Source organism: Euleptes europaea, chromosome 6 (assembly GCF_029931775.1).
Source record: "Euleptes europaea isolate rEulEur1 chromosome 6, rEulEur1.hap1, whole genome shotgun sequence".
Lineage (NCBI taxonomy): Eukaryota > Metazoa > Chordata > Lepidosauria > Squamata > Sphaerodactylidae > Euleptes > Euleptes europaea.
The window spans coordinates 40,965,192-40,978,439 of record NC_079317.1 but is presented as its reverse complement, the minus strand read 5'-3'; the positions used below and the strand labels follow the sequence as shown (position 1 = coordinate 40,978,439).

Here is a 13,248-nt window from a genome sequence, read left to right as displayed (position 1 = left end):
GACCTGGCAACCCTATATCCCCAAGGACTTCCTGGGTGGAGTGTGAAGTGGGAGAGCCTGAGAACAGCCCCAAGAGAGGCTGCATGTTGGGAAAAAAGGTGGAGGGGATCACAGGACTGGGCACTGAGGACACCTAAAAAGCAGGTGCGGCAATGACTGTCAAGATTAGCCTCCTAAGCAGTGAAGACTGCTGTGGGAATATAGACCACCTGGGTAGTAAAAGCTACTCAGGTGTAGGCCAGGAGACCCAGGGAGTGGGCATGGCACGAGGAAACAAAATAAAAGGCCTGAGAAGGAAGAGTGACTGCTGGCTGGAAAGCACAGGAAGACAGCTGGAGAAGCATGGGAGGTCAAGAGGGACCAAGGAAGCAATGTTGCTGGCCAGGAGAACAGCACATTACTTTCTGGAGGCCTGGTCACCTTAAAGCCTAACCCTGAAGTGAGTCTGCAGTGACTAGAGTCAAGGAACTCTAGGCAGGAACTCAGGCCTGGGAGTATAAGCAGAGTCTTGATGTAGTCAGGTAGAGAAAATAAGGACGTAGGCTGATCTCCAGGCTGTAATAAGGTATTTGAACCTGGGACTCCGTTATTTGGGAAGACAATAATAAGCGCAACCTAGCCTAGCCCCTTGATGTCAGCCTGTTATTGGAGAGTCTGGTGAGTGATGGAACCCCCCAGATGGAGAAGCAGCTCTTGGTCCTTCACATTGGACTGAAGTCACTAAGAAAGCAGAATGGGGATTTGAACCTGGGTCAGCCAAATCTTACTTTGACTCTCAAACCACTACCCCACACTAGCTATCAGGTATTTTTCCTTATTCATCAGATGTTTCATGATCAGTGCAGAATATGAAGGGACCATGTCTCAGTGAGTGCTGAGGCCATCTCTCTGTGGTAGAGAATCTACTTTGCATGTAGAAGGGCCAAGGTTCAATCCCCAGCAGTTGCAGTTAAAGTAGATGATATTAAAGTCATCGAACAGGGACCCCAGAGAGCCACTGCTAGTTAGGTTTGCCAACCTCCAGGTACTAGCTGGAGTTTTCCTGCTATTACAACTGATTTCCAGCTGATAGAGATCAGTTCCCCTGGAGAAAATGGCCGCTTTGGCCATTGGATTCTATGGCATTGAAGTCCCTCCCCTCCCCCAACCCCATCATTCTCAGGTATTTTTCCAACCTGGAGCTGGCAACCCTACTGCCAGTCATAATAGCCATTACTAACTTGACAGGCCAGAGTTCTCACTCAGTATAAGGCAGATTCATATACGTTCATGTGTAATGACAAGTTTAATGCACATTTCATCATGCATTATCAGATAACTTAGTGATTCTGGGGCCCTGGGTGCAAGTCCTGGAGGGGCCTCAGTGGCTCACTGGTAGAGCATCTGCTTGGCATGCAGAAGGTCCCAGGTTCAATCCCCAGCATCTCCAGTTAAAGGGACTAGACAAGTAGGTGATGTGAAAGCCCTCTACCGGAGACCCTGGAGAACCGCTGCCGGTCTGAGTAGACAATACTGACTTTGATGGACCAAGGGTCTGATTCAGTATAAGGCAGCTTCATGTGTTCTCCCTGTTGGGTCACCAACTGCAGGACCAAGCAACAGGTGGGCATGCAAGGTGGGCAGGAGCCAAGCACTGGCACAAGTGCCCACTGCCATGAGCCAGCACCCTGATCCCCAGACGGGACGAGCTCAAGCAGAAGATTGCTCTTTATGCTCCCCTTCTCCATGGGGGGGGGATCTTCACAATCTCCCCCCCCCCGAGTGGGGCCTGGGGTGGCTTCCCCTGTTTATATCTCATACCAAATGAGCCTCTGAAGTAACCCAAATCTAGGTATAACCGTACCCCAGTTTTATGGCAAGGTGTTGTTGTTTTTAATTGCATATGGTTCTGCCCTGTTTGCAAATATTTTGAGGAGCAGAAACCCCTATTTGCATTATATTAATTAAAGCCACCTATAGAATCAGGCTGTGAGATTAGGACATTTACTAAATTTGTTAAATAACTCTTCATGGGTTAATTATACATTTAAAAGTGTACAGGTGGGATTTAGAGTCATAGAGTTGGGCCATACAGGCCATGTAGTCCAACCCCCTGCTCAGTGCAGGATCAGCCTAGAGTATCTCTGACAACTGTTTGACCAGCCTCTGCTTAAAGACTGCCAGTGAGGGGGAGCTCACCACCTCCCTAGGTAGCTGATTCCATAGTCAAACAATTCTTACTGTAAAAAACTTTTTCCTAATATGCAGCCGGTACCTCTCCACCTTCAATTTATACCCATTATTGCAAGTCTTATCCTCTGCTGACAACAGGAACAGCTCCCTGCCCTCTAAGTGACAGCCCTTCAAATACTTAAAAGAGAGCAATCATGTCCCCCCTCAACCTCCTCTTCTCCAGACTAAGGTCATTTATGCATGGTTGCTTTAACCTCCTTTATTCCCTGTTTCAGCCAGGATCAAATTTTTCAGTATGCACGATACTTCATTCCTTGGAAGCTCAACGCTGTTTCAATGCAAAACGAACCCGGCTTTTCCCATTCCTCTTCTGGCCTGAATTAAACGGTTCATCCTGGCTCATTCCGGAGTCACAGAGCATGCATACTCCATTCTCGGGTTGAGCTTCCCCGTGCCATCACGCCCCACCCTTTTCCAACCCCCTCTTCAAAGCAGCATGCAGAGGGGAAAACAGAAGATTGGCTTCTCTCACAACCAATCACAAAGCAGTGTGTAAAGAGGCAGGGATTCAAGTGCTTCCTGCTACTTTGGAGCTCTTTCTGAGCAAAAGAAAGGCTTTTTTAAAATGAGGCTTGGGTTTCTCCTTCCCCTTTTTTTCAGGTAGCTCAGTTTTTTGTTTTTGTTTTGTTCTTAAAATGTTTTTTTATGCGGCAGTTGGGTCTGGGGGGCGGAAGGAATTCTTCTCTCAGTGGAGGACTGCAAAGTAAGCCAATTAAAGTAAAAAGTAAAGGTCCCCTGTGCGAGCACCAGGTCATTCCTGACCCATGGGGTGACGTCACATCCTGACATTTTCTAGGCAGACTTTGTTTACGGGGTGGTTTGCCAGTGCCTTCCCCAGTCATCTTCCCTTTACCCCCAGCAAGCTGGGTCCTCATTTTGCCGACCTCGGAAGGATGGAAGGCTGAGTCAACCTTGAGCCACCTACCAGAAACCAACTTCTGTTGGGATCGAACTCAGGTCGTGAGCAGAGCTTGGGACTGCAGTACTGCAGCTTACCACTCTGCGCCACGGGGCTCTTTAAGCCTATTACAGAGCAGCATTTAAAGGGGTGGGACTTGATTTGAGCTTGGGAGACTGTTTTTCTGTATTCATGGTTCGATTAGCACACAGTTTCATCCCTGATCATTCAAGCCAATGCATACAGTTTCCTCCAACCTGGGTTATTTTAATGTGCAATGAACCCAGGTCCAAGCATGGAGATCCAACCCATGCATAAAAAAACCTAAACATTCCCAGCTCCCTCAGCCTATAGTGGCCGTTCAATACATGAGTAAGAATTTTGTGAAACAGAAGACGAAGGGCCAAAAAGCACGATAGGTGAAACAAAAGCAATTACAAAGTTTGTTCCAAAGTTTGTAGTCCCCTGGCTTTCCATGGATCGTTTGGCAAGATAGTTCACTTTTCAGTTATTTTAACTTCATCTCTCATTTCCAAAAAACAAAACAAAAACACCCCCCTAAACTTTACTTTAAAACATTAGTTTAATTCTAGACAAAGTCATGAACTGAATCTTTTGGTTGACTCAGGGTTGCTGTATCTTTGTTGACTATGTAGAAGATGGTCAATGTATCTAGCAGTTATCCAGAAGCAAATGCCCATCTGTGTCTCCAGTAAAAACAGAACAAAACTAGGCTTGGTTCTCTTTTGCATGCGCTGCTGCAGGCAGTGTTGGTCTTAGATGTGGCAATTTAGCACCCTCTTGGGGCCTAGAGTTGCTAGTGCAGCTTTTTCAGAGATGAACTCTAAAAGTCAGCTAAGGTAAAGCGCCACAAGTCACAACTGACTCATGGTGACTGCAGTCAGTTGGAAGTGCATAAATGTCTGTCACATGCGGTACTTCAGTAAAAGTTATTAACTCAATGCAGATTGATTTCAACACTAGTAGCTGTACAGTTATGAAAATTTGAAGTCATGTAACAACCCCATTACTGTAAGCAAACATGGGCACAATGAAATATGATATTCGACAATAAAAATAACCTCAGGAAATAGAATCAGACTTCAGCAACAGTTTAACCTCCTTTATTTTTAATTTTCAGCCATATAAGCTTTAACCATCCATACCATCTTCTAATTTTCTGTCTTTTGGATTGGAGCTCGGGTTGCTATCTCCAGTTTGGGTAATTCCCAGAGATTTTGAGATGATGGAGTTTGGGGAGTAGAGAGAGTGCAGCAAGGATGTGATGCTATAGAGTCTGCTCTCTGAAACTGCCCTTTCCTCTTGGGAAACAGATTTCTGTCGTCTAGAGATTTGGGAATTCTGGGAAAACATCCGGGCCCACCTGGAGGTTGGCAACCCTAGTTGGACATCTCCTGGGAGTTTCAGTACTCCATTGTTTGTTTCCTGTTATCACACTAATCAGGAAGAAGTCAGCACCACACCAGCAGTAGCAAGCAGAAGAAAAGAGTCAAGGTGTTCTTTATTTGACAGCTTGATTCTTTTCTTCTGCTTGCTCCTATATCACACTGTCATAATACCTTTTCCTTTGAGGCTTCCTCTTTTTTATCTGAGCACAACTTGGATGCAGTGCTTAACTTTGGATATATTCTATGATGTTGGGCACAGGTGTGGTGACTTGACTCTTTGGGATAAGCCAAGTTTAGCTAAGAATTACATCTTTGGTCTCAGTTCTGCAGAAGCCCGTTTTTCTTGAGTTTTCTGTTAGAGAGAAACTTGGGAAATAGTGCTAGACGTCTAGATGCCTGATCTAGGCCAGTAGTTCTCAACTTCTGATTGCCAAGATAAACACTTAGAAGTAGTGCCATGGTTTAAGAAACTTACTTTCCAGTTTTGGCATGAACGAAGGATTTTGGGTGGTCCAGAATATTCATAGCATCTTTGCAGCAACAGCTGCTGCTTTGGTAATTTTTTTTTAAAAAAAAACTCACTTTGAATTAACTTTGTTTACCTCCAGTGACATCATGTGGCCAAGCGTGATTATATGATGTTTGAAGGAAGCATGCCAGATCCTTTCTTACTAGCCATGAAGGAAGGTTCCTGTTGTTTAGTTATGAACTGTGGCAGGCCCCAGGAGGGTTCCTGCCCCAGTCTGTGTAGTTCTGAGATACTGGTCTGAGGAACATCCTCTCAGTCATTGAATTGATGCCTCAGATTGGTCACTGAACATATTGCTTTTATCTTTACTAGTTACTAGCACTGTAATTAACAGCCTTGATCAAGGAATTCTACTTATGGCATAAAGCCATCTAGGGCCCTAGTAATTCCCCAACCTTCGGAGAGAAGGGGTGGGACCAATAATGAACACAATTCAGATTCATGAGGTAGAACATTCCTATTTGGCCCCAGAGGAGACCAGCATTAAGTCTACCCTAACAGACTGGGAGGAGGGTGGGTGTTTCCACAATAAATATTATCTCTGGGAAAACCTAGTTTGAAAAACATGGTGCTCATGCTTATGTTGTCCCTTACTCATCAAGTTTCTCAAGTTACCTAATGGCAGCTCTTAAGAACTACTTTTTCACTGTCATCCACCCTGAGGGGCCAGTAAAGCCCCCTCTTCTCCACACCATGGGCATATTTATGGGAGTTCATTATAATCCTTTGTCACATGACTGAGCATGCAGGCTATGCTTATTGCAATAACTTGCCAGGGCAAGCCAGAAATGGGCCATAATTGGATGGCAAGCCCTTCCTGGAAATGGAACAGGAGGCGGCAGTGTCCAAAGCCTTAGTGAGAAAGGGTGCCTGCCTACACTTAACTGGAAATTGTTGGACACCTCCTAGAACAAACAACACATGACCAGCTGCAGGACCCAAGGCATTAATTTCTCCATAAAGATACCAATATCCATGACAGGTTTTTCACCTCTTGGCTATCCTGTGAAGTTGAACTCAATTTATTGGATTTAGGTGGGTTTTCCAGCTATGAGCCACACCACTGGTGGGAGTGAGAAAACTTGCTCTCTGAGGAACTTGAGAATTCCATAACGATCAGCCAACATCACTGGATGAAAGTAACTTCTATACTGTTTCTAAGAAAGACCTTGTGAATTTCAGATTCTGTGGGGGTTTGTGATTGTCTGCTCATTTAGGACATTTCTTATCATACCTTTCTCCCCAATGGGAACCCAAAGCAGCTTACGAAAAATACCACCACAATTTAAACAAACAAAACAGTAAATAAACAGAATACCATTTAAACAACAGAAAAAACCTAAGGTACATCTAAAGAACATGCTGGGCTGTACTCGGCTCCACTGGACTGGCTGCTAGGGCAGCCAGGCCTTCTGCTATAGCAGGAGGCCCCCTGGCCTCCCACTCATTGCCTCAGGCACTGGAGGAAGGAAATTAGAGTAGGAGATGAACGTATGTCAGCTCCATGCTGCCATACTCATGTCATTTCTGGTGAAAACGGGAAGTGACATAGGGGACTGTCTAGCGTTTTGCAAAAACTCTATGGTTTAGAGTTTTTACTTAAGGCCAGAGCGCCCCCATGTTACTTCCAGTTTATACCGGAAGTGATGTAAACGGGCCAGTGCAGTTCTAGTGTGCCAGGCCCCGCCCCCAATTCCTTCTGGGGTTTGGCACTGCAGGCTGGCAAACCTACTGGTCGCTCAAGGCCAAGAGCTGCCGGCTGTGAGCGAAGGGCCGAGAGCTGTTTGGCTCACACCCAAATGTTCCTGCCTGTGTCCATGCCCAGGCTTTTAAAACCTGCAACAGGAGCAGCCTAGGTCTTACACAGCTGGAGGCATGGTCCCTTGATTCCCCTCCCTTGTTGATGAGTTGAAATAAATTTATTTTCATTTCATTTTGAATGCATTCAGTCATATTGTCATTATTTTTCATTTGTATTCTGATTGCAAATGCTAATGTGTAGAATGGGGTCAGCCCAGTTTTCAAAAGATTCATGGAAATTATTATTGCCTTCAGGTATTTTTCAATATTTCACAAAGGCTATAAATAATGATCAGAAGAATATTCATAGCCTGTGCTTCATTGAGTATTCGAGCTTAGGTCTTGTATTATATTCCCATCCTGGCTGTTCTTTTAGTTGCCACAGAGCTAGTCCAGTGCTAGTCAAACATAAGGATGCACAAGACCAATAAACAATATCTGTTATATGGGCCTAACTTACCTGAATGTGTTAAGAACCACTGTGAAAATGGATGTGAAGCACTTTCAACAAAGAGACCCCTTTCAAACTGCCCTTAGCAACCCGCTGCTCAACCAGATAATAATGGATTGTGTCAATTCAGACACAACTGATTTGGCCCCTGGCTGCTGATGGATTTTTTTTAACCTGTTCAGACAAAGCCATTCGTGTCCCATCAGGATAGCAGGCCTCTGCCACTTCTTATGAAAACTGCTTTCTCCTGTTTTCAGTTCTTACTTGCGCTTCCAGTGTGCTCTTTGAACTAACTGGACTAAACAGTGTACTGTTTGGACTATCTGGAGTGCTTCCGAAAGGACTACTATTCCCTCCCCACGTTTTCCCACCCAATGTTCTTTTGCAGGATTTTGAAAACATTCTAAGAGTTGCACTATAGTGCTGTAGCAGCACCATTGACATGCCAGTCGCTGTAGCTGAAAAATACTGTTTCTTGGAAAAAGACAGGAAAACAATAGTGGCACTGTCTGAACTGGCCAGAGTGCTTTAGAGATGGATTGAAATGAACACCCATCTCTGTATCGCTTACTTGGAAAGGCACCAACGACGGATGACATCCGGTTTAGAACTGTAATCTGAAAGGGGCCTTACAGTGTTACACAAAGCTTATTTTGCTGCTGTATCTTAGTAGTATTTTTATTCACTTGATTGGAAACAGGTATGGGTTGTTCAAAAGTGTTAGTTGAGGTTTCTTTGAGAAAAATGCACACATCTTGCTTAGGGCTAGCTTTTATATGTACTCCCTGTGTACTCCTGGTGGTTTTATTTTAGTAATTTTCACAGAACACTTTCTCCGCTGGAATTTTAAGCTCTGGTAACCACATGATTAGAAAGCCAGCATGGTGTAGTGGTTAAGAGTGGTGTTCTCTAATCTGAAGAACTGGACTCTATTCCCCACTCCTCCACATGAAGCCTGCTGAGTGACAGTCACAGTTCGCTCAGAACTCTCTCAGGCCACACAGAGGCAGGTAATGGCAAACCATCTCTGAATGTCTCTTGCTTTGAAAACCCTACAGGACTGCCATAAATAAGCTGTGACTGACGGCAAACACACACAACCACGTGATTCCAGTATATCTTTCATTTGAAGGTTTTGTAGAGCAGTGCCAAGTGCCCTGTCAAGTCTCAGGCTGGTGAGGAAGCTCTGCACATAATAAGAAGTCACTCAGTGCCAGCACTAGATGTTATAGGAATATGGGGTGGGTCAGAAAATCAGCGTGAAAAAGCACCCAAGAAATAACTAATTAATCATGTTTGCCATCATTTTTAGCTGCCACAAATGTGAGCAGTACTGTGGTCTGATAGCGCACTATAGTCCTCTTCAAATGACACATGTAGCGTAAAAAGAACATCCATTAGATTGATGCTGGTTAAAATTGTCTGAAGGAAGACTGAGAGAAGATTCCATTGAACACTTTTGCTGAAATAACTTGAGGTAAAACTAGCCATACTGTGGTTAAACCTCCAGATGGTGCTATTTACTTAGACAACGAGATTTAGGAACTGGTCAATGTTATCTGTCCTCTGATAGTAATTTTCAGTGTCAGGCTTTTAGTATTCTAAATAATTTTCAATTTCTACAGTTGTTTTCATTTGAACAGTCTCCATAAAATTTTATAGACATCATCTGAAAAACAGTGGGATTATAGTGATTCGTGCCTTCTACTAGCAAAGGGGCTTTTTCTGTGACATAAATAGCCAGTGTAATATTTCCCAGTACTTATATGTCATTTTCTAGGTTTTATTTTATACTGTACTATTCCTTACTAGAGAAGCACATACTTGTCATAGTGACATTGCAATCTTTGATGACATTGCAAAGGGAACATTTATATTCTTCTAACAAACAGTTCTAGTTTATCATAGCTTTGTATCATATTATATGTATGGTTGCTTATGTACATGTCTCAAAATTGCAGTTTCAATATTCCCTACTATAGTTTCCATGATGTAGCTTTGCAGCTTTTATCGAAGTAAGGAAAACATAAAATATTTAATATGCTGATTTTATGAAGCTTTTAAATATGAGAATTGGTATATGCTGTAATCCTTTGCTAGGAGTAAACTTGAAATGAATAAAATCGAGCTGTCTTTTCAGTATACCTGCTTAGGGTTGCTCCCATAATATATTTGTTTGTTAATTGATTATAGTTCCAGATTGTCTGGGTTTTTCTCCTTTAATGGCATGTTTTCATATACAGAATATTTTAATAAACTCAAGTTATCAATTGCATCTCTATGGGCGAAAACGCATGGTCGCTTTAGCCTCCTTTATTCCCTGTTTCAGCCAGGATTCAGCCAGGATCAAACACATGCGTTTCGCCGAACATGCATTCGATCCTGGCTGAATCCTGGCTGAAACAGGGAATAAAAGAGGCTAAAGCGACCATGCGTTTTCGCCCTTTCACATTGCATGCAGTCTACTATCCCTTCCCTGATCCAGTTAGAGGTCATGTGAAACAGGTATACTTGTGCATATTCAAATCATATAGACAAATGAATGGTGCATCACTGCATTTAGTCTGATATCTGGGATTGTGTGTCACACTGAGCAGCTGTTCAGAAGGAAGTGTCTGGATTCAGTTCTTCTCCCAACCCTTGCTCTCCTCCACCCATCAGACAGCTGGTGGTTGTGCTTGCAGTTATTTTACAGGGCTGTTCTTGAGCAGCCTGGGCTACTGTTCGTGCACATTGTTGGACTGAGGCGCTGTCTCAGATCTTGTTTGAAATAGCTTCTCTCAGGAACTTCAGCACTAAGAGGCTGGGCTTTTTTTTAACTTCCTTCCTGCCCCACTTGCAACTCCGTCAGTTTCTGTCTCTCCTCCCCAGTGACCTTTGATGCTTTAAATGTTTTAAAACTGTCTGGACTCAGGATCCAACCCTGAGGGAGGAATTTCTCTCTTTCCTCTGCCAAACCCATTGTGACCTGAGAGGGATGCTTCAAGAGTGTCCCCAAATCAGATCTCTCTATTTCCTGTGCAGGACACATAAGACAGCACAAATCAGAGGCGGCACGTGACAGTGCAGAACTCTGATTACTGGGTCTGGGAATCTGGCCCCACACAGCATTTTTTCTGTATATGTGGGATTCAGTTCAGGCTTTATACACAAGTCTGTTTCAAGGTGCAGATCTCCTTTTTGGACTGAGGTGATTTAACACTGCTTACTAAACTATTTAATACTCTTTTTCTGTTTATAATGTGCCTCAAAGGTATAGCTATTTTATTGATATATGCATTCTATACCAAGGAACATAAAATGTTCAGAACAGCCTTAGCTGGGTAGCCGTGTTAGTCTGTCACTAGCAGTAGAAAAGAGTAGGGCGAAAACACACGGTCGCTTTATCTTTCTTTAATCGCTGTTTCAGCCAGGATTCAGCCTGGATCGAACTCATGTGTTTCGCCTAATGTGCATTCGATCCTGGCTAAAACAGGGATTAAAGGAGGATAAAGCGACCATGCGTTTTCGCTCTAGGAGTCCAGAAGCACCTTAAAGACTAACAAAATTGTTACCCTGAGATGTGTAAACTTTCGGCCATGTCATGAAAAATCTTGACCTTATGGATTCAACAATTCTGAGAGTCTAAAGGCATCATCTGTTCTTCATATTTTCCCCATTTCAGTCTTCTGGTGGTATTATAATTCATTTTCATTTTTTTCTTATAAGAATATGAATGTGTAAACATAATCTGTTAAAAAACAAAGGTTGGATTATGACAAAAATACTGTGTAGCCCTGTCTCAGATGATCTCGGTCTACCTGATTCCAGGGATACCCCACCTTCATCACCAAAAGCCACCAGACTCTTTCATGTAATTGCTGGGGACAGTACAGTAGACTCATAGTTACAATAAAAATATTTACTTGTTTATCCTTGAACTAACAGACATGCTTTTTCTTGTTGCTGTTTTTTTTCCTCCTCTTGTCATGGAAGGGGTTTGTAAGCAAGCTGGATGAATTCATTCACTGGTTAAATGAAGCCATGGAAACAACAGAGAACTGGACTCCTCCAAAGGCAGAAACAGACAGCCTTAAACTGTACCTGGAAACACACCTGGTAGGACAACATTATACTGTGATACAAGTCAATAACGTATCCTGTTCAGCTTTCCATTTTATTTTCTAATTAAAGTCTACAAACATCATTTTAAAGCAATAACATAATCTTGCTGAGAATATTAACTGAAATTTCAAGCAGTTCATGTTCCAAAAAAAGAAAAGAAACCAGGTTCATCTTTCAAGGTTTCCCTTTGAGTTCATGGCTGGAGAAAGGTGGGATAAAAATGTCCTCAATAAATAATTCAATCTTTTAAGCAAGCATTGTGGAACAAAGGCCGGCTTCTATAGGAGCCAGCATGGTGCTGTAATTATTGTCTTCAGGAAAATAAATCTTACCACCAAACAAAAGTAATAAGTAAAGGGGAAAAATGGCTTTGCAGTGACATTGTAAAATTTAAACAAGAATTCTTGTAATATTAATGAAGTTCTCATTATCAAGAAAATACTACTTTTTCTGCATTTTAAAACTCTGCCATTAGATCATTTAAACATTTTACGTGATGTGCATTTTCATCACACAGTGAATATTATCATTATTGTTCTTGTGCTAAAAGAATACTGGAAAGGAATAACAGCTGCGTGGTGACACTTTGGAATCCATAGCAGACTGAAATGATAGGGTGAAGGAATAAAAAATGATAGAACTGAAGGTGCAAACAACCCAATGTATCTGTCTCCTTTGACTCCACAGTCTCTCTGGGACCTAAATCCTGGAAGAGATATACAGCACAGCCATGGGGGGGGGCATTCCCAGGGGTGGAGCTGACAGTAGTCAGCTTCCAAAGCCCCTCTAGGCTAGAAACGCCCCCCCCCCAGCAGCAGTGTTGCTGCACCATCATTGTTTGCTATGGGGGGAAAAGGCCCATTTTATGTGAAAAACTTTTTAAAAGGCTTTTTTAAGCCTTTTGGCGGCCGGGGAACCTTTTTGGAGGCGTCGCGGCAGCACCTTGGCTATGCTGTCCCCAGCCATGGTAAGGCTCAGGAATGAGCTGAATGTCTGTCATAGAAAATAGATGATAAATTATTTAATAAGAAGCATGTTTGACACTAGAAGATAGAGTTAGTCATTGCTTTGTGATCTGTATTTGATTAATTAGAATGTCAGTTTTTCATTGGTATTGGTCTGGCAAAAATTCTAATCTGTGTTTAAACAGAAGCCTCTGGAATTAAGTATCTATTAAGTGCAGTGTCCGAATTATCTTGATACTGTATTTACATTTGACACCAACATACAGAAAGGAAAAGGTAGGTGCTTAACTCCCAAAAATGTTCTGTTCTGTAGGGCACACCACATATTTTCTTGCCATATTAAAATCAAGCCCTGTTCCAAGCCAGAGTGTTAGGGTTTAATCTTGATGGACCTATCTTTTCTCTCTGGGTCGCGCTAACACAGGATATCTGTACGTCACCTACTTTGCAGCTGTTTCAACAACCTCTGAAAATATACCTTCTCTTCATAACCTTTATCCTCGAATCTTTAGCTTCCCATTTACTTTCTATTGCTTTAGGGTCCCTTTCCTTTTCCCTTACTATGGTCTTTTAAAGAATGAAGTCTGCAATCATAGTTTATTCTTTTTAATATAATAATTTGTGTATAATAATTTACTTTTGGGGTGCTTTACAGATTTTTTAATTATTTAGAGAAGCTACTGCTCTTTAGGGCTAGGGAGTGGGGTGGGGGAGCTTTCCCCCCCCAACTCCTCCACTATGCACCATTAAGCAAAGACCTGATTCTTTCCCCTCAAAGGGTTGGGAGACAACATCATGTCAACTTGGCATGCATATGGCTGATGGTTCATATGGAACTACCCAATTCATACTAGCTGTGT

General features: G+C 42.7%; 1 protein-coding gene across 2 annotated transcripts in view; it reads left to right on the top strand.

The window, feature by feature from the left end:
- Nucleotides 1-13,248, top strand: part of AKAP6 (A-kinase anchoring protein 6) — a 296,164-nt gene that overhangs the window by 100,870 nt on the left and 182,046 nt on the right. For both annotated transcript variants that reach the window (XM_056850738.1, XM_056850737.1), the window contains exon 5: nucleotides 11,295-11,417. In XM_056850738.1, the coding sequence (XP_056706716.1) occupies nucleotides 11,295-11,417 (123 nt within the window). The remainder of the gene's footprint in view (nucleotides 1-11,294; nucleotides 11,418-13,248) is intronic.